The sequence below is a fragment of the Tetrao urogallus genome (genome assembly GCF_951394365.1).
Source record: "Tetrao urogallus genome assembly, chromosome: 8".
NCBI classification, from domain to species: Eukaryota; Metazoa; Chordata; class Aves; order Galliformes; family Phasianidae; genus Tetrao; species Tetrao urogallus.
In genome coordinates, this window is record NC_136821.1 from 30,197,376 (window position 1) to 30,224,105 (window position 26,730).

Below are 26,730 nucleotides of genomic sequence, written 5' to 3' on the forward strand. Positions count from 1 at the left end.
CATTCAACTTCCATTACAGTACAGCAATACTGTACTGACAGGAGGTAAGGTCTGGTTCTGCACTCCGAAGACTAGACTGAGGTTCAGCAGATGGAGATGTAATACTTGTCCCTTTACAAACTGGCAGAGTAATCTCAGGCAAGGTATACCACAGAATTCCAAAAGCCCTCTATCATTCAGTGCTCGATACTTACAGGCAACTCCCCTTGTGAAGATACCTAGAAGAGATGATGCTTTTTGCTGCTGGAAGTTTCACAGAATCACATACAACCCTCACATACAACAACAGAATTACATACAACCCTCCTGCCTCACAGTCATCTCTTCTGTAGAGTACTTGTGGATATAGCATGTTTATCTCCTACCATTCTCTCAAGAGTGTAAACTTGTAAGTAAAATGGAACAGATTCCTTTTCCCAAGAGAAGTCTTCTGAGAGTATCCCCTTCAGTCTTCAGATGCTTTATTTACATGTTTATTCCAGCCATGGAATAATAAGCCCTAAGTTCAATGACTGCAACGTATCAGAAATAACTAAGTAATTCAAATTCACATTTATTTATAAAATAATCGTTTGCTGTTTTCATATTTCATTTGAATATTTTCATAATACTCATTATTCTTGTGGTTAAACACATTTATTATGATTATATCCAAGGCATTTTGAGACTAGTGAAAGTTAATTTAAATTCACTTATTAATTATAACAAATTTAATGCAGGAAAAATAAATGACTTCCTATAATGCCCTCTTATATTTCATTAGTTTCTAATTTACAACACTTTTCTGTTCTGTATGGAGTATTTTACTAGATCTAATTTCACCATATAAATTTAAGTAGACTTCTTCAATATTCTTTCGTAATTATTTTTACTGACACAGCATCATTCTGCAATGTGCTTGCTGAGGGAAAAAGGAGAATTTGCTTGTACAGCTCCATCACTTGGTAGTAGGAGAGCAGTATATGTCATGACAATATGCTTTTGATAACAGAGTACAAAATGATACAGATATTAAAGGCAGAACACCAAGAGCCCTGCCTGGTACTTCACTGCACAGCAGCACACTTTAAGAAAAATGTACTTTGCACATAGAATTCTTTCTCCGGAAAAATATTATCTGCTATTTCTGAATGATTAATGAAAAAGTTTGAGAAATTACTAACAAGGTATCACGTTCTGTTTGCTGTACTGCAATAAGGAACAATAGTAGTAGGTACTGCCAGATACGGTGTTTGCAACCAATGCGCTATGGTACAGTTGCAGTATTGATCCAAAATACATATTCAGCAATTGAAAGATCATTTATGAAACTGCACATCAGTTCACAATTAACTGCCATAAAAGCCGACAAGAAAACAAAGCGAGGTTACCTGTCTTTTTTGGAATAAAATTTTGCTCTTAAAATCTCTTCAAATCTTTTAAGACTCAGACTTCAACTTCAGCTGGAATCATTTGTATATCTGGCATCAGACAAACCCCAGCTCAAATAACACTCCTTAAAGCTGATATAACAGAAAGAAGCAGGCTCTCTTTATTACAGCACCGATGCACAGAGGGGCTCCACCTAAGGGGCACACACCAGAGCAAAGGTACATTCCTTACATAAAGGGATGTCTACACATCTGGAGAGAGGTCTGCAGTGGTCATGAGATCTCAAATCCACTTAGGTTTGGTTTATTAGCAACAGGGCTTACTTTTTCAGCAGGCTGGACAGATATACTAATTTTCCAGATGCTCCTACAAGGGAAGATTAGCCATACCAATGTCACATTCATAACAACATGTGATGTTGTAAAATAAGCCCTGAAGTAAGCACTAAGAGAACAGAAGCCTAGATACTAGGAAGCCATCTTATCTCTTGTTAAAATAAACTCCAAAGGGTTTAACATGCCATATTGCTACACAAAATAGCAGCTTTCCAGGTCTTGTAATGTCAAAGCTACTGGCTCTGTAGGCTGCTAGAAGCCAGCATAAATACTAGACTTGCAAAGCAGAACGTCTAATCAACAAAATGGATAGATGTGCATGTAGAAATTTGATACAAACCAAAAAACAGCCAAGTGACCGTAAGGGGAATCTTAGAAGAATATACGTAATTTACTGCAGCGAGATACAGTAAAACTCTTGCTGTTTAGAGCAGTGGCTTAGCAGAAGCACATCCTTCAGGGCAGTATCAGTTATGTGAACTGTCAGTCCATATATTTTTTTTTAAGGTTGCATCAGGTTCACTTCGATCACACTTTGTTATAGAAAAAAAAAAAACTGGCCAACAGGCAAGAGAATTAACAGGGCAAAAGAGCTTTTTTTTTTTCCTCCACAGTACCGAAAATAATGCAAACATCTGTTCTTATTTAGGAGCATTACAGAAAAAAAATTGAGATTTCAGTTTGAGTTATATAATTGCATGCCCTGGTAACAAATAGCTTTTATTAGGTGAAAACTCCTGTGTTGTTGCACCTAAGCGAGACCTATGCTTCCATATTTTACAATGTGGCTGTTACTACAAAGATCATAAATGAATTTTTAGCAAGATAAAAAAAGCTGTGTAACCAGTATGTTTTCAAAGTGTTATATTTATAAACAATAGGAGCTCACAAAGCAATGGATTGCACAGTTGTCACTTCAGTAGGCCCACGTTACACCTCCATACTAATATGTAAGCCATTCACACACCCTTACTGAAATTAACACTCCAAATCCCTCATTAATTCCTACTGTATACAAACCACCGTGGAAAGCAGGACATTTCTGTGTAACAAATGCCACGAGAAGTGGGTATGCTCAGAAAAACAGCAAGATTCAGGACTCATTTCCTGTTTAAGGGCATTTCTTATGAAACCTATGCATCCTGGATTTTATTTGCAGAAGAAACAACCCTGGAAACTTCTCCAGTTTGTACAGAAGAGAACAATTCTGTAGTATTGCAAGTGGTTTTTCACATTCAATTGCCTTGATTAGAATTGTTTTTCTTAAATCAGCAGTTAACACATGGGCCGCATTTTTATCAACAAGATTTCACTAATTCTTAGGAGAATGTCTAAGGAATCAAGTTAAGAAACAAAACCGGACCTTTTCTAGATTTTTCTTTCTTAGTATTGTTTTCTGATAATCTCAGAAGATTTGTGTAAGCTTTTTGTATCTAATAAAGAACAGAAAACACGATTTTTCCTCCTATGTAATTTGTATTCAAGAACCTATGCAGCAGAACAAAGCTCTCTTGCCCACGGAAAAAAGAACACCTCCGGTATTGCTTTTCATCAACTAAATTTGATTTTCTGAACTTGTCATCATTATTATTCTTCACTCACATAATTACCTTTTGAAAGAAATCAGATGGAAAAGCACTGCCATTTCTACCCAATAAATAAAAAAGCTGTCTGGATATAGTGTTATAGAATTGGACAGGAAAACACAGCAACCAACATTCGTAAAAAACAAAACAAAGAAAAACCTATCATGTGTCCTCCATTTTGCTTTATAGATGCTGCCTGAGTTTTTAATCATTATTTCATGATCTAGTTTCATGGTATGCAATCAGGTGAACATACTAGTTAAAAAAAAAATCGTTACAGAACTCAAATGATATATTAATATAACCATTGACTTCTCTTAAGCAAAAAAGATATTGCAAAATTTGACAAAAAAACACACCAGTGCTTGAGGATTGAGGTGTAAACCTCATTTAAAACAAACTGATCAAGTCACCTTTAAAAAAAAAAAAATACCATGTAGTACATTAGGATGCTTGTGGAGAGCTCTAACAGAACTCAGAGGCAACAGCACCGGACTCCCCATGAGTTCCAAACATCCCAGAAGACATCAGGGCCCTTATTAACCTAGATACAGTGGACTTCATTTCAAAGGCAATTTCCCATTCCTTTTCCACTGCCAGGACAGTTATTGACACTGCTTTCTACAGTTAGCGTCACTCCATCACTATCATCTTTATTCTAATTTTTTCTTCTGCATACTTGTAATGACTCCTATTTATAACATATTCTATTAAGAATGGGAACAAGACAAGGAAGGGGAGAGAGAACTCTTCATAATAAAAGAAGACCACAAATGAAGCAACTTCTCCAGTGCATTAGCAGAATTCGTAGTTTCAACTTGCTCTTAAAACAGATGGTCCACTACCCCGGCATGTATTCCTTGCTCTCAAAAAGTGTAACATAAAAGCCAAGCTATCTGGCAAGGCAATCCTGCTAAATGGTGATACATCTGGTAATACACTCTTTGGTCAAAAACTCAGGTCGAGAGCACACAGAATAAAAAAAACATGTTCACCTGGCAACTACCAGAATGAGATTCAGCTTCCCACTATGGATGTTTGCTCACTGGGTGATAATGGTAAGCCAAAAAAAAAAAAATTGCATAAACAACAGTGGGGAATACCAGTATAGGAAACTAGGTTCTGCTCTGTGAAGTGGTTCTCCATTTTATGTTAAAAAAAATTATTTTAAAACACCAAACAATTACAGGATAATTGATAATAGAGAACTTTATCCAGAACAGATCATGGTGCAATCCTATTGCAATATATTCCCAGTAAAATGACAAGTAATAACTCACTTTGCCCTTGTTATAAAGGATAGCATATATTCCCATCTCCTTTTGGCAAACCACATTTTCAAATTATTTTGGAAAAATGCATTTCCTGTGAACAAATGTCATTAGGCTAATTAAAATACCATTACAGAACTTCAGTGTAGCTGATATAAAAGAACATTAGAATAAGACTTGTGATTTTACTGCACAAAAATCACATTATTATTCTACCATATTCTGAAAGCATTTGACACTTCAATGTATCCAGCAGATAGGATTGTTACTCAGTGTCTTCGATTTTGTTCAAAAAAATCTTGTGCTATTAATTTTAATTTTTACACAGTGTAAAGAAAGCAGTTTGATATTAAATTCCTTTGCAGTCAGAATTTCCATCCATTTGGCATCCACTAAAAGGAAACAGAGGTTCAAGCAGAAGAGAAACACTAGTTTGCTTTCTACAAACTCAAACATTAAGACAGAAGCAGAATCATCTGACTATTATTTAAGAAAAAGAGCAATATCATCTGCAAAATAGACTTCTACTTACTAAGTTTGTCCTTGCTATTTGGCTACTCCATGTCTCTGCAGTTTTTAAATGAAAAGCAAGATAGAATGCACTGTGTTTTAAAGGTAAGAAGAGAAAATAACTTCATATATTCTTACCTTTGCATTATAGGGAATATAATGCTTTGATAAGGCTTCAGGAGTGTGCATCCATGTTTTGTCTACAGAAAAGCAAAATAAAAGAAGCACTGAATAGGTTATTCAATTGTTAATTAACCCATAATAATACCTATGTGAAAAGCATCAACAATACCAATTATGCTCATATATGCATCTGTCTGAAGTTGTTACTGGGGCTAGATGCAAACACTATTTTTTTCAGCTTCCCATTTACATGAAAGATACCTCATTACTTCTCTTGGGTACATTCCTCATTTAACTGACTTTATTCACCATCAGCATTCCAACTCCTCCCCCTCAATTTGTTGCTCTAAGGAAGTTGGCTGCTCCTGCTTCTCAACATCAATATACCCTGCATCCTATTATTTAAAGCACTAACCACATCTTGCACTTCTAATGACATTTTGTTGGGGTTTGACAGATTACCAACACGTTAAAGGGACTAAGGAAATTATTTCTGAAAAATGTATCACAGTGAAAATAGAAATGAAACCTTAATCTTCCTATAAGAAAACAGAATAAGTCAGCTTGTAGTAACTGATTCAAAAGGTTAGAATTTTTCATTATATGCCCTAAATAATAGTTTATTTTTCTTTTGATGATTTTTGCATCACAGAACTGTGCTGCTGTCTTGTTTTTCCCACTGCACATATAATATGGTGACATCATGACTTTATTGTTAGCTAAATACATTTTGCATCCAGTTTAGAAAATTCTAATAATTTAGGATAGAATATTAACATTAGAAATACAATGTTTTTTTATCAAAAATGTAGAAATTTTTTTCCCCCAAACTAAGGAAAAATGTGCAAATTCTAAAATAATGAACTGTATCACCAACTACAAGAGAGAATCTGTATCACTGAGTAGTATTTTATTTCCCATACATTTGATATTGGGTAGTATTTCTAATATGACACAACTTTTGTTTTAATTAGAATGAATTCAAGTCACCAATCTGGAACTTTATTAAGTAACAGGATAACAGCTTAAATCAAAACTTTCCCCTTGAACGTTCACAAACAATTCTCAGTGCCTTAACAGGAGCCGGAGTTAAGGCAAATACTTCTTTATTAGCTATGCATAAGAACAGTGAAACCAGTCCACTTCAAACTGATTCAGAGCAAAAGTTGTGACACTGATTGACACTAAAACAACTGAACAATCATTTGGATATAAGGAAGCAAAAAGACTGTTAAGCAAGATATTCACCACAGTCATGGGATCAAAACTGCAAAGCTGAAGGACATTTTTTATCTTTAAGCCAATCTCCTTGTAGATGAGTGGGTTCAGATGTGTTACTGAAGAGTGATATTATCACTTCTTAATTAAGGAAGCAGGATTTCTATGCTCAGAGGCATGTAGAAGTATGGCTACACGCTGCAGCAACTCTAATTCCTTTCAAGCGTGCCTTGCAACTGTTGTGCAGACCAAGTACCTGCAGATTACCAGAATGTTCTAAAAACTGAAGCCTGATCTCCATTTCGACTACAGCATCAAAAGCTGACATCATCCACAGCCAAAAGCTAACCACGAGCTCCGTGAGCCAGGGCTGCGCAGGGCTGAGAGCCGGGAAGCAGGCTACAGATAAGCCTTCACCAGAAGCCCCAGGCGCTCTCTGCCCCATACAGCTTACCAGAGCAGAGTGGAGACCTGCCCAGTGAAAAGTTAAGCTCTCAAATACACATTCACACAGCTAATGCCAATGTTTTATTTACTTACCCCTTACTTCTACATCAGCTGTTCACTACCTTCATCAGCATAATGGCATACATATGAATTTGTCAAGAAAAATCTAGCAAAATATGCTCCAAAATAAGATATTGAATCTCTCAAAGAACAAAAGCCAACCACACAGTCACTACAGTCTACAAGAACAAACAAGCAATAATGCTGTGGCTTCAAAAGACTAAACTGACCAAACGTGTACCGGGAAAACTAACAGCTCTTAAAAAAAAAAAAAAAAAAAAATGTTTTCTCCTCCCTTGTTTCCATCCCATGAAAGACAAGTTCAAACCCAAAAAATGGCATGATTTAGTTTAGGAGCCAAGCTGGAAATGCTAGTCTCAATTAAGCTGCTGGTAATCTTTGCATTATTATCACTAGGCACAAAACTTTTCCTGAAGCATTTCTGTCAAGTTGTCCACCTGTGTACTGTAAGGTCTGCAGCAAGGGATAATGCTGTTGGGAAATTTTCAGTACTATGGGCACACTTATTTAAGCAAAGCAATACAGGAAGGTTCTCCTTGCTCAAAAGGAAATCGTTAACTTTGCTGGGTACCAAAAAGCTACCTGCATTTTATGAGATTCATGGCATTAATTAAAACAAGCCAGCAAGTATTGTTTCCAACATCCACATGCGGATACACAGACAGCGTGACCCAGGCAGTATGTTTTCTATGGATGCTGGAAGCCCATTTCCTAAGGGCAGGCAACAGTCACAGGCTAGTGGCGTTTCTGAAAGATCTCTTGACATCAAACAGAATCAATGTGAGGCAAAATTCACAGTGATAGAAAAAAAATATAAGAGAGCAGATGTTACAGAGGTTTGTTAACAGCATTTCTCTTTGAGCTGTAAGCACTGATTTTGGACTTATGCCTCTATTTTTCAGCATTTGTTTGAAATACTACTAAGTTTTATTTCTCATAGCCCTTCCAAATAACAAATTTCAGGCATTTTGCAACCAATTGACCAGAAAACTACAAAAAAAGAAAACCAGTATTCTTTTAAACAGCTGATTTCGGTGTGGTTGCTGTTGATGTGATTCCTCACTATTAAAATTAATTTAAAATGGTTTACCATGTTTTAGTACTTACTCATTTTGAAGCAATAAACATAATAGGAGGCCCTGCAATGAATTGAAAAGTACTGCTCACGTTATGATTTTATTAATTACATAGAAGCAAGCTTTCTAGACATTTAACAGATAAATAAAACAACAAGTTCTAAAAAAAGGATCAAAACCTAGACAAAACAAAAACTGACACAGGCACGCATTGTACGCAACTGAGGCAGAAAGTGAAAACTACAATTATTTCACCTGGTGAAAACCACATCTGTTCCAGACTTTGTCTGAAGCTATCAACCTACATTGCACAACAATTATATTGAAGTTGACATAATCGCCTAATTTGTGCATTTTCTTTTTGAGAATTATGACTTAGGGCCATCCAAAAAGCATTAAAGCATAAGCAGAATTTAACTCGAATGAATCATGAGAGATGCTAGGAGGCAAAATGCTGAGTATGTGGTGGTTGTGACTAACACAGTACCACTGGGAAGATGGGAAGAACATACGCTGTTCACAATGCAACTCAGAGTAAGCCACAGCGCTGCTTAAAGAGAGCCAGTAACCCTGCATGCCCATACACGAGTACTTCTTAATTATATTACATGCTTGCTGTGCAGCAGACTTGGGGAGATGGATGTCCTGTAGCAGCAGGACAGCACCCAATCTAGACTTTAAGAGCATTTGATTGCTGTAAGAGTTTCTTGGGCTTTGCCCTCTGCCAGTGGGAAAGCTGCCTAAAACTAACATTTGGAAAATGAATCATTTGATAGATGTAATTGCATCGGCAATTCATTCCTTTCTAGCCCTGCTGAATCACACCAGTCCCTTTCTACCATAAAGGGGAGAAGACTTCACAATCTGAATCCATGTGGAGAACAAGCTTGTCTAGAGGAAAGAGGCACTTTGTGACCTTGGTGGCATTAAGAGAACAGAAGGGAAACATGCAGACAAATCCCACACTGAAGTCAATAGACCCAAAGACTTCATAAAGTATCTGGGTGAACTGTGCTGCACTTAGAGAAGAACATTAGGTTAAATAACAACACAACTCACCATTTATCTAGCAAAAAGGTAAGAAGCAACAGTGCCAAGAAACTGCTCTCAGAGATATAGATTTCTGCATGCATTACTAAATGCTGAAGTACTGTGGAATGGATTTTGTAGGAAGATAAGTGAACTCTCCTATTATATTAAACTGCAAAACAATGCTTAGTAGTGCTAGTTTAGTTAAGCTTCTCTAAATCCCATACTCATCATGGATTCTACACATGGCTCCGCTTAACTCAGCTTCCATATATTTATCAAACATAAGCTCAAGTGGCCATTCAAGTTAGCGCAACAAACAGAAAGATTCTGGTTTGAACATATTTTTAGTACCCCAATGAAAACACAATCCCATCTAGAAAGTAGAAACTAAAGCCTTCATTCTTGACGGAGTCAAAATCTTTTTAACATCAGTGGATATTGAGTAACAGAAGAGAAGAAGTATTGAAACTGTTTTTTCTTTCTGCTGTATAAACCTTGCTATGAAGAAAAAGATCTTTAACAAAATTTGTCTCCTGCAGTCTCCCAAGGAAAAGGAAATCCCACAAGATCATTGCTACATCTTTGCAGCACTGATTCAAGGAACAAGCAGCTTACTTACATGCATATATATGTATCTGTATTTTTCATATAATCTGGGGTATCTATCTTTGTATCAATGAAGAAAATCTTCACAGTATAATATACAGTACTATGAACAGCAATATACAATTGTCAGCTTGCCAAACCACTTCTGAAATCCACACAGACAGCTAACAGAAACACTGAACTGTAAGATACCTGTTACCAGAGTTTTGATATGAATGCAGTATTTAAACATTGCAACCAGTAATTCAGCTAGGGCATTCACCTCAACTTGCAGAGAAGTGACGGGAAACAATCTATATATTCAAGTAGAATTTATTAAAATTATGATCAGGTTAATATGATTAAACAGAAATTAGTCAAATTCTGTCCCAAATATGTAAAGGCAAATGACACTCAATATACATAATCACAAAATAATTAGCTTGTTTTTCTTGGCTTTGTTTTTTTTTTTTCTTTGCTTTTCAAAAAAACATTCTTTGGAGACTTCTCTATTCTTTGACAAGACACTGAAGCCATATCTGCTCAAAACAGAAGGAGCTTTGCAGAATGTTTAGCCTCTCAATGTCCTCCTGTTTTAATTTTTAGAACCTTATAAATCATTTTAAATAGCTGATTACTAAAATAGTGAAATGATATCATAGCAATGCATGCTAGCATGGTTCCAAAGTGAAAAAAATCTACTATTTGCACTTCCTCAAACAGTAACACTCGCTGCATGACCGACTCATTATACGCTACATATTTTAAGACATAGATGTTAGCATCTAGGACAGTTTTGACAAGAGCAAAGACAGATTAAAAGAAGATATAGGTACAACTAATCATTGATTAGCAAGCTATTGGCAAGCCATTGCTTTTGCACTCCTTATTCACTCATATTAAGGACTTGTGACAAGTTCTTAAATCACAGCAGCAAACAAAACAGAACTTTAACCTATACCTTCGTGTTGCCAGTGAAAGATTTGCAATAGAACTCTGTCTTTGCTGAAAGATTTGAGTTGAAGGTGAAAGAGACTAGTATAGTATAATCCATTACAAGTGACCACATTTTTCAAAAGCTTTCACTATGGAGTACATTCAAATCAAGCCTCCAGCTTCTGCTTTTTAGAGTGCTGTAAAATTCCCCTGTGTGACTGCAGATAAATGCAGGAATGCATCAATCTTCATTTTAAAAAAAAATTACTGAAAGGAAACAATGCAGTAGATGCTCTAACTTGAGAAGTTTAAGTTATTTACAAAAAGCATTGGCTGACCTCTCAATGACTCATTTTCAAAACTTGTCATGTTGAAGCTGCAAAATTGCATCTTGAGCTTTATGTGCACACAAAAAATAATGCCTCTTGTCTTTAATTAGACATTCATCCTGCTAAATAACAGGGTATGTGTGCAACTCATGAACTGTATTTAGAGTAACTTCCCCAAGCTTACAACCTAAACAGTACACTTCACCAACAACTCTAAATTACTCACTAAAAACAATTCTGCATCAAGGATTTATTTGCTTGTAGATCTCAAAGCATACCCTTGACTAACTGCTGTATAAAACATTGAACACTGCTAAATGAGGCTGCATAAATTTTAATAGGGTGGAAACCAGAAGGCTTAGGTCTCTTCCAATGCTGTTCTGTTTTAGAGACAGAATTTGTGCTGTACAGTTAAGGAATGTGTTTATGTACTGAAAGGAGCTCTTCAGGATTTGCAAGAGGAAAAATAACTTATTTTGGAAAGTATCCTTGTAAACATTCATAGACCTGTTCTTTGAGATGCCTTGAATATTCTGTAAGCAGGCAACAGATTTCTGCTATGACCTCCTGAAAATAATGCAGGTAGAAGAGACAATGGGAAATTACAATCCTGACCTCCTATTCTCATGTTAAGAATGAGCTGAGGAAAATAAATTCACTCACAGCTAACGAAATCTTAAGATTTAGACATGATGGAAGAGCTGCCACACTATTTTCATCCGAGAGAGCAAACTATTATGTAAAGCCAAAGAGAGAAAGCATGCTGCATGAAGTCTGAAAAGAAAATAAGCTTATCTGTGCAGACTCAACATGAACCCTTATAGAGTTTCCAATATGCACTTTTCATTTGCAGTTGTATATCCTCTGAAAATACTACACACTACAGCCAATTCATTCCAGAACAATTCAGGTCAGTTAAATCCATTCACTCCACCTTTAAAATTCAGAGGTGATGTTATTTGCTTTATTTTTGTGATGAGGAACATTTTTCTCAGCTCCCCAGGGCAAGTAACAAACATATCTTTGCATACAAAAGCATGCATGCACACAGATGCTCCAGAATAAAAACACACTTCCTTGTCACATGAATGGAAGACTTGGTCCTTCCAAAATTGGCATAGCAAATCAGCAACTTTCATTGTTAGCATACTTTAAAGGGAACCTCAGTAGCTTAACAAGAACAGTAACATAAAATAAAATGAAAAATAAACAAACATGACCATATGCACTTAATGAGCTAAAAAACATTATTGAATATTGTTTTTGCACAATACTATATTTCAAAACCCACAAAGCATTATCTCAAAAGCACAAAATATATTTGTGTAGGTATTTCAAAGCTATTAAGATGAGCAATGTTTGGTGTTAAGATAATAAATGAGAGTGAAACAACACATTCGATAAACAAAAATGCATCCTTTACTTCTAAGCTTTGCTCTAGTAGAAATTGTTATTAAAAATTTTTTATCAAGCAGCAGCTGTTTTCTGGTGATGCTGTGTTCTTTTTTTTGTTTGCTTTGTATTCAGAATATCTGTAGACCACAGTGAAGAAGATAGCCACTACATGAACATCTTTGGAGTATGTGAGTATTCACTGATGTAAGTATATTTTAATCTCTACTGTTAATGTTAAATTGCAGCATGCAATACTTAATTTATTCAAACCATTGATATGAAATACTTCAATTCTTTTAAAGAATATATTTGCTTTAGAGCTATACTTAACACTTTTTAGCACTTGTTGTCTACTCATTCAACAAAGAAAGACAAGCCAAAATACACATCCCTCTGGAATGTAGCATAAGTCTACAGTACAGATAAAGGTCACATTAGAGACAGTCCACTCTTGTAAAAGAGCATCCTATATAAACCCTGACAATTAAATGCAACTGTCTGCATTTTCATAGATGAGACTCATAAAAAGACACTACATTGAAAGGATATTGCTGAAACTTACAATTCCTGATAAGCAATTGCTTCAATACATTCCCTTTAATATTATGAACGCCATCTACATCTCATGAGCTGATAACCTGGCAGCAATCACCAACCTTCATAGGCCAAAGAAACCCACCATTAGCAAATTCAGATTCCTGCACCCAACAGCAGCGTTGGAACTGAATTTCTTGTAAACTAAGACTGACATTTACTCTAAGATGAAGTAGGATCACTGTGGTATAAGAAAAAATGAACTACACTCAGCAGTGATTTGTTGTCCTCCACAAACGAGGTAAACTTGTTTGGATTTCACACACCGTAATTCTAGGCTAAATTTAGCAGATGTGGATACATGGAGCTACATACTTAGCAACATTTTGAGACACTCAGACTTGCAATATTTTTATCCCAGGAAGTCTGAATTACAGCTATCCCATACTCAATTGTGCCTCTTTCTCATATCCAACGTGGCAGAACACAAACAACACTAGCTCATTTTTGTTTCATAGTTACACCATTTCTTGAACTAATGACTGAACAAAAATCCACAGAACCAGACAAGTGTTCTGGGCTTATTTGGGAGATGTCCCCTCCACTCACCAAAAAGGAGAGAAATGTGAACAACACACACACACATACACACACACATGCACAAACCCCTTCCAACAGCAACAACAAACCCCACAACATAACTCATGTTTTTGGTTGTGTACACAGATTTCATGTACACTCTACCATATAAATTAAGACCAGTATGATAATTCAGTTCAGATAACAATACACTAATAATGGAAGAAAAATCCCAAAGTTGAACAAAACAGCTGTTACAAAGGTCACTTACAAATAATTACATGAGGTTACAAAGAATTACTCCTTAACTGCCTATGTAGAAGACTGAAATCATGAAGATGCATACTTAAAGATACAACTGACTTCAGTCTGTCACTTTCCATGTTGCATTATTTCAAAGCAACTGTGCTACTACTACACTAGATGACAAAATAAAAGATTGACAGAGATAATGACCCAAAACCAGATCAAATCCAAAAGAAAGCTCCTGATGCTGTCGACAGATTGATATACATTTTCACAAGCATGGTTATATTAACAATGCAACATGAACATACAATACGCTGTTCTTGATTTGATGTTTTTGTCTGCTTTTTTTTTCTTTAACTAAGAAAAGGAAAGAGATAGTTAATAATCTATAAAACCTCTTTTGAGCTTAGTCCAAGGAATGGAATGTATAATTTATATTTTTGTACAGTTACTAAGTCTTACCATATTTCTAAAATAGAAAGTTTTCTCCCTGATATATGCAATTAGTAGTCCAACCAACTTCCCATGAGGTCAGCATGAAGGTCAGCTCTTTTACTTGGAACAGGTATGGAGGCAAGGGCTATTTTTCCCATATTGAAGCATGAGTTCAGCAGGTGGTGTATCAGCTTTATACCAGAAATCAACTTCTTTCTCAATGTTATTTCATAAATTATGAAATGTTACATGTTGTATGAGCAAACTGATCAGAACAGATATTGTAACTTCAATTTATTTATAGTTGCCTGGGTAAGAACTCCCTGAAACAAGCAGAATTTGTTCATGCTTCTCATTTTCTTGTATTTCTCATTGTTATCATTAGGGTGAAAGATGAAAGCTTGATTTATATTCAATTTTAAATTTTATTACATCAGTTAGGATTTTAACTAAAACAGCCATCAGTCAACTACAAAAAATTTTCAACTGAAATATAAACATCAAATATTCAAGCTAGAAGTTGTATTGTGTCATGTGGTCAATGACAGTAATGCCCATTTTTAGAAACAGAGCCCTCAGCACACTATAGTCATTGGAAATGGCTATTTTACACCCGTATAATAGCCTTCAGAAATAAACTTACACTAAGTACTTGCTCCAGACATCCTACATAAAGCAAAATTCCACTTCAGTTGTGGAATATCAAAGATAAGAGTCTGGTCATAAAAGCATAGAATGGCCTGGGCTGAAAAGGACCTCAAGACCATTTAGTATCAATCCCCTTGCTGTAGTCAGGGTTGCCAACCACTTGACCAGGCTGCCCAGAGCCACATCCAGCCTTGCCTTGATCTCTGAAGAACACTTCTATGGTTGAGGACAAATCCATTGTTCTGTTACGCTCAATACAGTCATGTCACACTCTGTGTCTTAGGGAAGCTTCTTTTTTTTTTTTTTTTTTTTTTCTTAGAATGGTATCAGTTAATTAACTAAGAGCTTTTTCCTACTAGTAACTTGTTCCTTGCAGCTCTTTTGTGAATGCACACTCTGCTATCCAGCCTTCAATATGGTTGTTTTTAGTGCTTTTCTTTTTGCTTTACCTATTGACCTCTGCTGTTAATAAGGAAAGCACTTCTTGACAAGGAAACCTGTGCCATTTGAATGGTAGTGAAGCAAGAACCAAACTTTTGAGCAAGTACAGGGAGGTCTGAGCCAGCACAATCAGCAGCACAATCGATTCAAGGATTTAAGGAGCTACTATGTTCTGAACATGCATCGTACTGAAAGACCAGTATACACTGACTGTGATGAAGATGATTTAAGGGCAATATCAACTCCACACATTTCAGATAATTGTTAGCTATTGTGAATGTATCACACCTATTCAAATTCTGCTAGGAATTCTATATGTTTGAAACAGCTGTTTCAAACTGCTCCACAATAATAAACTGCTGCAAACTTCTAATTTGCACAAATCCTACCAGCACAGACAGCTGGAGGCTAATTTAGTTTTAAAGAGAACTGCCAGGGAAAGTCACTGCATTCATATATAGCTCTTCAAAATATCCATGTTTTTGTGAACAAAAGAAACCCACATCAACCTCATCAAACTCAGATACGGAAATCACTGTAACTCTGAGACCTGGGAGTGAAATTAGGAAATACATTATAGTTCAACAGCCAAACCTCTTTGAGCCCATTCTTGAACAGATTTGTTTTTCAGATTACATCTTATTAAACGCTGATATAGCCAAGCTTTTCTGAATGTCAAATGGCAATATATAAGTATACATATATCTTGACAATTGTTCATCTGGACTTTGTCTTTTTCTTAGAATATGAGAATGTAAGTGTGTTGCATTACTATCAGCAAACTCAGGGGATGCCACTGTCAAAATCTTCTGTTCCCTCAAATTCTGAGTCATCACTAAGCAGCCACAATAATTTCAGTTCACTGTGCCTGCCTTTCATGATAAATGTGTTGTTCTTGTTGGGGGTAAAGAGAATAACCTACGAAAAAACCCACCTGATTAACCAACAAAGGAAATGCTCTCTAAATTCCAATAGTTCAGGTGAAGTTCGTAAGAATTTTCTTACCACAAGCAGGTGAGCACAGAAAGGAATGAATCCAGTCCCAACTAACGATCTCAGATACCAGAGGGTACAACCTCAGAATTGATTAAATGTGCCCTTGCCAACAAGAGCAAGTTGAATTAGTGAAAGATTTCAGAGCTCTGCTTACAAGTCAGATAGCCCATAAGAAGCCCATAAAACAGAATTAGTCTGTTTCTGAAATGTGGTATGCTAAGTTTTAATTATCATAAATCATTAGAAAAAAAAGAAAAAAGCATTTGCAACAACAAAAAATATTAAAACCCTAAGCTTCTTTCCCACCCACGATAAATAAATCCACAGTTCGTAGATATTGGAACAGTCTCTCAAATTCTTTGGCATAATCTAGGCAGCATTACCAAGTAACTGGTACAGATCTCTTGATAGGTTTGTTACATCAGTGCTTAGGAGCATCAGTTATGGATTTCAGTTTATTTCCTAAGCATTTGTCCTTCTTCTGAGGTATCAAATGATCTTTAATTGGTTTTTGTAGCCTTTATGGATAATGTTTATCTCCTCTGTGATCAAACGACATCTTCTGGTGTTCTGATTTGCTTATCTCAGTTTGTCTCATTGTAGCAAATCAATATACTAGACAGGAAAGGATGCAGAGATGTTATCTCTTCATGATGCTTTAATGCATGACAGATTCCTTTTCTTCCCAGCTTTGATAATGATACAAAAGCAGGAATTCTTGCTACATAAACCAAATTTTTTGCCTCAATTCAGTAGAGTTCACTTGATTACTGAAGCAGAGGCTCAGGCTTAGTGTGTCACACTTAAGAATCTTTAGAAAAAAACATGAGAACAAAAAGAAAGTAGCATGACTGATTTCCTACATTCTAAACAAATAAAAGAAAATACAAAAATGTTGACAGAAAAAAAGGTAACAACCGCACTTGTTTTACTTCATTTAAAAAGTATGCTTAATCCTAAATAGACCACGAAAAGAGAAGCAACAAACCAGAAGCACAACTCTGAATATTCAGTGGTCTGTTATCCTTTTGGAAAGGGTGCGTTTCAGATTGCTGCAAACTCAAAATAGCTTCTTAAAGCTAAGAGCTGTTCTGCAGCATGAGATACTCTGAGTATATTAAAGGATGGCTTTCTCAAATAGCTTATCCAAGAACCCAGGGAACATAATGTAAATGCAGAAGTCACTGTTAAGTCTTCAGAAGTTCTAAAACTCTCTAGCACATCCTTTGGTGAGCACAAGAAAAAAGCCACAAACATATACGTGTATATTTGTATATGTATATATTTTTATATAAGCACACACATCTCAGTAAAGAAAATAGTATTAAATTAAACTTAAGCCTTAGAATCCAAAAAGTTTTTTTCTAACTGTAAAGAACACTTTACTCTATACATCACAAAAGGTAGCTCATCTCTACTTAATTGATCAGATGTAATTATTCCTAAGTACTTTCTTGTATAATTCTTAACATCTTCAAGAATGTATACAGGATATTTATGTTTCCAACAAAAAAAATGAAATGGCTTACCTTTCTTCCTACTAAATGCACGGTTCATGTTGTAAGTGTATCTACTCAACAGTGTTTCAGGGTTTGGTAGGTTTTCCTCCTGACACACTTTAACCTGCTGAAAAATATGCATAAGAAAACAAAAGAGTCCATTATTATACTTGAAGTCAGTGCATCATCTTCATATGAAATACAATACAAATGATTTTATTTGCACTGAAATGGTCCAGAAAATAAAAAAGGGAGGCATGCTTTGCTAAAAAAGAAGTTGCTGTATTGAGATTTATTTTTGAATGCCCTGTCACATTCCATACAGAAAGACATTTTAAAGCTCACACTAAAATCTAAGAGACAGAGCAGGGGGTCTTATATACAACCAAAGACAAACACTACATATAAATAACTTGGCAAGAAAGCTTTAAAATGCATATCAAATACCAGATTCCATAAAAGCCTTCAGTCCACACTTGCACTGCCCTGTTTTGTGTCATTTCAGCTTTCAGATTATTTCAAGCTATGCTTTCATCTTTTTGTGGAATTCGTGACATTGGAAAAAAAAAAAAAAAAACCAAAAAAAAACCAACACAAATAAACACAAATCAGAATGAAAAAAAAGTAAAATCTCTTCCTCATCCAGGGATTCAATGCAAAAAAAAAAAAAAAATTGCCTTCTAGCAGTGCACCTATCTCCTTGCTTCTGTTACCTTAGATTGTGTCCCTACATGGATGTTGAACAGATCAAATCTGGTCAAGTGCAAACATCAGTCACACAATTGCATGTGTTTATGACTTAACTGAATTTCAAGTAAGTTTTGTATTTCCTTCACATAAACCCTTGGATTCTTACCCTAATCTTAGATTCACCACCTATTACCAGAATTTTTTTCCGCATTAAAAAAAAAAAAACTAAAAAAAAACCATTCCTCAAAACCATCCAAATCTATAACATTGATTTCTTTTTCAACTTTGCTTAAGCATATTCTCATTTATTCTGTTCAGATCACCAAGTCAAAAGCTATACCTCTACCCTTCTCTCACAGCAACCAAGTCAAAAGAGAAGAAAAAATGAAATGAAGTATTTGACATCAATTATCTCTGAAATGAGCTAAAATGTCAGTATATCCAAGGCCATCAATACGATTAGAAAGTTAAGATACTCAACGCAGCCCAAAGACTTTGCAGCACTTGCCCTGTTCAAGAGACACCCCAGGCTCAGGGACAAGAACAGTTATAGAATCACAGAATCACAAGGTTGGAAACAACCTATAAGATCATCCAGTCCAACCATCTCCTCATCACCATTGCCACCACCAGCACTACACCATATCACACAGCACATCGTCCAGACGCCCCTTGAACTCTGCCAGGGACAGCGACTCCACTGCCTCCCTGGGCAGCCATTCCAGTGCCTGACCACCCTCTGAGAGAAAAAGTTCTTCCTTATGTCTAATCTAAACCTCCTCTGGTACAACTTGCGGCCATTGCCCCGTGTCCTGCTCGTTGCCTGGAAGAAGAGGCCAAATCCCTCTTCACCACAACCTCCCTTCAGGAGGTTGTAAAATGCAATGAGGTCTCCCCTGAGCCTCCTCTTCTCCAGACTGAACAATCCCAGCTCCCTCAGCTTCTCCTCATAAGACTTGAGTTTTGAGTTTACAGCCAGATTTATGATTTGTCTCATGTAGCCCTGTCTGTTTTCTTGAATGGCAATAGAGAAATCACTTGAGTTATCTTTCATGATTAGGGGATCACCGTATCTTAATTTTCCCACCAAGCCTTACTTCCCCCACTCCCCCGCACCCAATTTCTGTCTTCTGAGCAGAGACATCTACACCTGCACGCAGTGAGATGCTGGCTGTGTTTCAAGAGAACACCATTAAAGCATTTTGTTTAAAACATAGAGTAACCATGAAAACTATTGGTCTTTATATCTGATATAAACATCAGTTTAACTACTAAAATTCTGCATGTCTATTCCAGTAAATGTGCTAAAATGCAATCAAGTTCTTATTTCTTGCTTTATAATGAAAATATGTGGGAGATGTAATGGATTTGCATAACAAGAATAAAGATACATATCAGTATTAGAACAATCCACATCAATAAAAGCCATAATCCTGCAATTCTGCGACAATAGACAATCTTGTTTTTGTTAAAAACATTCCCCATTTCAATTAAGACAAAACATAAGGAGAACAAGTTTGCTTTGTCCATAACTCCTATTCCTCTGGGAATTGTTCTATTCCCCCGGGAATGCTGCTAATCACTGAAGAAAACATGATTAGCTACAAGTAGCCGTTTTTCAAATTCCCTCCAGCTCTAACATGAGCAACTCCTCCAACCTCTCAGAAGCAGAAGAAACAGATGGTTACATGCCCCAAAAAATGTTGGTAATCTGCACCTAAACAAAAGTCCACGGTTGCCTAATGGGCAAGGAGGTGTCACTAGGCTGTTGTAAGCAATACTGGAAAGTTTTGACTAGAGGATACCAACAGACAATATTGTTGAGTAAACACAAGCTGTTCTTTGATCATGAATATTAAAGATACTTTCTGATAAAATATAATGCTCTTTCTCAGAATGCTCAATACAGAAAGCTGCTGGATGAAACAGATTTGCCAAGCACTCTGCTAAAAACTTACAATGAAACAAAAGTCAAAATCCCATGACCATGCAGGGGTCCCTCTATAGACAGGGGAGTCCTTCCTGTGAGCTCATTTGTTTAATATAGGGTAAAGCAGCTGTAGCAATCAGAAGCACTGGGGAATAAGCATGTGGACAAAAATATTTAATTACTCATCATGAAGGAAGACACACCTATGTAAAGAATGTTCCTCCGCCTTTCTATTAGGAGCTTGCTTCAGCTTCAGCCAGAAACCAAATGCTACTTGGAAAAACAAACTTACATGCAATTTCACAAAGTGATTAGCGGACAAAATACAACAAGGTATTGACTTGGGATATTTCGTGTCGCTTCAGTTATTTACTTGGGGGCAAAAGGAAAGCGAGAAGGAAGAAAGAGAAAGAAGGCAGCTTAGAAAATAATTTCATTGAGCTAACAATAACACAAATTGCATACGACAGCCAAATTCTGAGTAGTGGTTTTGTCAGGCTGAGTGCCTTTCATGTGGCATGGAAAGCTGAGAATGTAAGCTGCCATAGCTAACTGCAACCGTAACGGCAGAAAGCAAGTACCTTCACCTCCCTTTCCCTTTGCATTCACTGGCATTAAGGCCTTAACTTTTCACAGTGAGAAGCAAACCGCAAAACGGCCAGGGTTGTGGGTGACTGAGGTGTTTGCAGGTATTTGGTCTGATGGGCACAAGGCTAATGAGGATTGAAGCTGAAGCTGTCACCTCAGTAATTGCTTTTCATCATTAACGCTAATGGTGGTTGCTGTCTGTGCTTATGCAACAAAGGAGGCAGAACAAAGGGAAGCTGTAGCGTCCTTCCAGAGCCAGATAGAAGCAACTGCAACCTGTCCTGCTGCTGCAGTGGCACGGAGGCCACCCCACGGACATCTGTGTGTGCCTGAGGTCTCCTTCTGAAAGGTTCAGTTTTAATCTGTTTTCTAAATTTAGATCCATCTCAGGCAAGCCATGAGGGAGCACTTAGTAAAGGGATGAAACAAGACACCAGTGTTACTTGCCTTGTTTTTCTTAATTCCTCTTCATCGCTGGACACGACTCAGGATTTATTAGGGTTTCCCCACACTGCAACCTTCACCCTCAAATGGCACAGGCTATAATGATCACCTGGCCTGAACCAGTGTATTCTATGCCTCTTTCTCATTGGACAAATAACTCTTCCCTGAAAATCTCCCCAGGACACCTCAACTTGCATCCACCAAACTGCTTTAAAAAAAATAATTAAAAAAAAAAAAAAAAAGGTCAAACATGCTCTCCTCCTTTTCACATACTAACATCCCACAGTGAGCCAAATTAAGATGGGAACACTGAAGTTTTAGACTGTTTTCCCTATCAGATCCCAGCCTTTTGAGCACAGTGGATAACATTTCTCAGAAAATGAAGCACAATGTGCCTTAAATCCTGTTTTCCAAAGGGCTGCACCACACAGGAATGTGTGATTCATTGACTTGCAATGAAACATAGGCTTATAAAGTTACTGCTGAAGATGAGAAGCTTTGGAACATAACAGCTATAAAATTATTTTGGTAAGATCACAACTTCCAAATATGTGAAGACATTATGGAAGAAAATAAGAACATAAGATTACTTGAACTACACAAAATGAGGTTAACTCCATCATATCATTATATACTCCCTTTTCTTTAATACAGTGAATGAAAGAGCAACTTGCCACAAAACCTTTTCACCTCTATAAGAGTCTAAAGGAAAATATATTGACGTGTCAGGGAACAAAACTCATATAGTCCCTGTAGCCACTCTTCATCTTTGGTCAGCAAGCAGTTCCATTTAATGTTAAATTATTTCCATCCTTTGATTTTATAAGCAATAATAGTCTTCTATCCAGACCTCCCATCTTGGCTTTTTATCCCTCCTTGTTTCTTAACAATATGCTACTCCTTTAAATGGGAAAATTTTGTCAAAAAGGAAGTGAGTAACAGGTGACAAGTGGATAACAATGAGATATCTGGTAACTAAATCACCTTCTCAGGCAGCATTAAAACTAAGTACTGTTTTAAAGCAGTTAAAAAAAAATTATGAATGGCTTCACTGTGCTTTATCAAGGAATTGCATTACTTATGGATCAAACTAGAGTTGACACTGTATTAATGGAAATAGTTTTCATGCCAACAACATTCCCTTCTTCTCAAACTTCTTGAATTTGGCATAAAAAATTGATATTCTTATTTTGTTCCCTATAATAATACAATCATGGCAGACTTCAAGGAGAGCTTCCTTTTCCCTTAAATCCAGGAGGCCCAGTGTCTAGAGTAACATGGTAATGCATTTCAGTCATGTCAACCTTGTCTTTTCACTACTGTACGAGAACTTACAGATGTCAGATGTTTAGAGCCAACAAAACAGCTTTCCACGTGTTCACTCAGAAGGAACTCAGTCATTGCCATCTGCATCCGAAAGACAGACAGATGGCAAACATCTTGCCTGCTTGCACTCAGGGGGGTCAGTGTTACCCATTAGCCATTTGATCATCTCTACTGATCCAAACAAGTTTGCTGCCTTTCCCATTACTTTCAGGCATGAAAGCTTCAAACTTGAGCTTTGCTAGTGTTTTTAGAAGCCGTGGAGTGGATTCACTGATGGGTTCCACTAGGAACAGAACATACCAAAGCAACCAAAGCTCTTAACATAGTTCTGGTGGAAGGGATAGCGGACTGTCCAACTGTTGTTCTCTGCTGTGATTTTTTTGTTTGTTTGCTTGGCTTTGACTTGAGCATGAGTAAGCCTCCAAAACTTTAACTAGTCCTTATTGACTGGACAAATACAGTTTTAAAAAAATATGTCCTGACAGTAAAAATGGTTACTCCTACATTAGCATCATCCTTGCAAGAACCGATTGCTGCACACATTTGTTTTGCTGCTGACAGATGTAGCACAATCACTTCACTGTATTTCCTTTGCAGGAGGAAAAAAAAAAAAACCAAAAAAAAAACGCTATCTTCAAGTTTCCAAATAATAGTTTTTCTTTGTTTAGCTTTCTACATATATTCTCCAAATGAATAACACAGCACTTTGAATAGCACAATTTAGTTTTGCTTGCAAAACTTCAAAACTTCAGCAGATCTTTCCAGAGGTAAATGCAGTTTAACCCATTTTACTACCTTGCCCAGCTTGAAAAGCACAAGACATACTATTGTGAGCACATGCTCTACAAATCCCACAGGACCACTCTACACACTTCCTGAAACGTGCAAATAAAGTTTAAAAGCACATTATTGAAGTTCAACAGATGATGAAAAGGATGTGAAAAACACAGATGTCTGTTTCAACAGAGGTAATCAGAAAATTTCTAGGCAAATATCAAGGAACAGACAGCAAAAGAACGGTGAGGATAAATACGCCTGCAACTCATCAAGCACCTGTGTGATTCTTGCAGTTATACAGGCTTCACAATGTACACCAGATGTTTTCTCTTTTCAATCCTTTCACTAGAAAGTCAAGAGGCTCACCACAATTCATTAGCTAAGTGAAAGAACAAATAACTTTCCATTCCCCAGTAACTCTAAACAAGGATGCTACAAAACAGTTTTGTAACTCTTTAATTCACAGATATGGGTTTTTTTGTTTTTTTTTTTTTTTCGTTTTTTTAAAGCACACAAGGTCAATATTATAATAATGGATAATTCTCTTACGGAAATCACAAGTATATCCTGAAAGCATTTTTAACTATGTCAAAAAAAAAAAAAAAAAAAAAAAGGGGGGGGGTGAGGTGGTGGTACTACATTATTTAAACCTAAACATATCTATAGGGCCTCAAGTCAAACTTATTATACCTTCATTCATCTGGGGACACATTTCACCTCTCCCTCCAAGGAAAAGAAGAAATATAGGAATTTTAGGCATACATATAGCTTTGTAGAATACTTTTATATTTTACAGTTCCTAAGGCGTGCATTTCCAGTAAGTACCCTAAGTCATATGGAGAAATAAAAACCATTGATTTGCAAGCTACTAATGATTCCTTTTCTCATTACTAATTTATTAATATATTCATATACTTTTGAACTTATAAAATGCAGAATTGTTTTTTAAAAAAGCATTACCTTTGCATACATGCAGACTGTGAGATTGAATACTGACCCCCTGCTACTCAAGTCACTATATTTCTTATTAATGTTAATACATTCAGAATCATTGCTTTAATTTTTTCGCATCAAAGACAACATTAAGTTATGTTCGTACAGATGAACAGAGGTTTAAGTGATTGTGACAGTTTTCAGAAGTGAGAAATATTTGGCAATGTCCATTCCATCACTCCAAGTAAATCAACCTCTTAGTGAGTACCTCACAAAGTAGATTATATTGGTTTTTTAAGCTTAATCGTATCAGATTTGTTTTGGTTATTTATTTTTTACCCCTTCTGAGTACAGTCTGAAAAGTCTCAACATTTGGACAAGAATATGATATGAAATGTGATATGCACAGATATGAAATTCATACAGAAGCATGGAAACCAAAATCATATTTATTAGTAAATTAATCTCCTTATCTCTTATAAAGATGGTATGCTTTTAAGTAGTTTAGTATAACGTGCATTAAGGAGAAACATTCAGGTTTTGCACATTGTTACAGTTACTATGAGTTTTATTTTGAGATCTTCTTTCAAGAGATCCATCCCAGAAAAATTTAACAGAAGTGATAAAAATCTCAGAAATATATACGCCCACATAATAGACTCTATAAGCTAGCAAGGCTTAAATTTCTTTTGCTTTCTTGACTAGAAATGTTCTGTATGTTTTAACACGCTTGGGACAAAGAAAAATGTGTATGTTTTATGAACCTTGACAGATTTGCAAATTTATACTCAAACACCCACTGCATTTAAAGCAGAGAATGGCACTGACTTCTTGGGACCAAGATGACACAACGTCCATTCCTGCTCCAATTACCTCCCGTCTTATTGAGACATACTAAAAATCTAATTCACAGTTCTGATACAGCTTTAGATTTGCATTAAAAAACCTCAATAAGACATCTTCAGTATGTAGGTATGAGTGCTTTCTCCTGTCCATCATAGAGCATATGAGACTCTAGCCATAACCTATACACCATTCTGTGTAATAAATGATATGAAGGTTGCTATAGCCATAAATGTATACCTTCTACAGGAAGGGCATCATTCTGTACTGAATCCTCACAATCACAGGGAAGAAACATGTACAGGTAACTCTCTTAAGTACACTGAGATAATCTGAAACCACTAACAGCAGATACAGTGACTGATCCCATAACTCAACCGTGGGATGCAGAAAGCATGCTGGGGAGAAGTGAGGAGGAAGCAAGTACCAATATCTGACATTTTTTCAAACAAAGAAAATTCTAGGTTTCCTGAAAATTAAGGAATACTTCAGCAGAGCAGATCATGAGAACTAGAAACAGAACCTTACCAGAACATTTTCTACTGAATGGCTCAAATGTTCACCCCAGGTATTTGTTTTGCCCTCCTTCCCATTCAGATATGAGCTGATTCAGATATCAAATCGTCTCAGGCTTTGTGTACAGTGACTGGACTAGCAAACGCTGAAACAAAACCACAAGAGCTGCACAGCATGCCATCTCTTTCAGAAATTTACAGAATCATATAATCACAGATTATCCCTAGTTGGAAGGGGACTCACAAGAATCATCTAGTCCAACTCCTGGCTCCACATAAGACCCCCCAAAATTGAAACCCTCTGTCTTACAAGCATTGTCCAACTGCTTCTTGAACTCTGGCAGCATGGGGCTGTGAGCACTACCCTGAAGAGCCTGTTGCAGTGCCTGACCACTCTTTGGTGAAGGACCTTTCCTAATACAACGCCTCAGTTCTCCTGACAAAGCTCCAAACCATTCTCTCATGGTCTTATCACTATCACCAGAAAGCAGAGCTCAGTGCTCCGTGTGAGGAGCTGTAGGATGCCACGAAGCTCCCTCTCAGCCTCCTCTGCTCCACACCCAACAAAAGCACCTCAGCTGCTCCACATACACTTCACCCTCTAGGACCTTCACCATCTTTTTTGCACTACTTAAACTTCACAGCCATATTTTCTAGAATTCAGCACATGGATTCAATCTTACTTTTCAAATGCATTTGTGAAGGTGAAGAATGCCCACATAAAGAACAATACACCAGTATACGTGATATACATGAAATCATACCATAGACATCACATCTTTATTTATAAACAAGAGACAAGAAACTACAGCATAACCCCCTGAGGACAACGTGAGTCCCTACAGCATTGAAGCACTACAAAAAGCACTGCTAAAGCAAACTAAAACTAGGCATCAGCTGGGGAAATAATAAAAACAGAACCACCAACATAAAACTGCACTCTATAGCCAATTGTTACCTCAATAGACATGCTATTCTCTCATCCCTGCAACTACATACTCATTTCCA

At 36.6% G+C, this 26,730-nt stretch overlaps 1 protein-coding gene across 1 annotated transcript in view; it reads right to left on the minus strand.

Moving 5' to 3' along the window:
• Positions 1-26,186, minus strand: part of GULP1 (GULP PTB domain containing engulfment adaptor 1) — a gene marked incomplete at both ends in the record, with an annotated part of 82,240 nt that extends 56,054 nt beyond the window's left edge. The window contains 3 exons of the mRNA XM_079538892.1: positions 5,212-5,273; positions 22,860-22,937; positions 25,967-26,186. Of these exons, the coding sequence (XP_079395018.1) occupies positions 5,212-5,273; positions 22,860-22,937; positions 25,967-26,186 (360 nt within the window). The remainder of the gene's footprint in view (positions 1-5,211; positions 5,274-22,859; positions 22,938-25,966) is intronic.
• Positions 26,187-26,730: the final 544 nt, after the last annotated feature.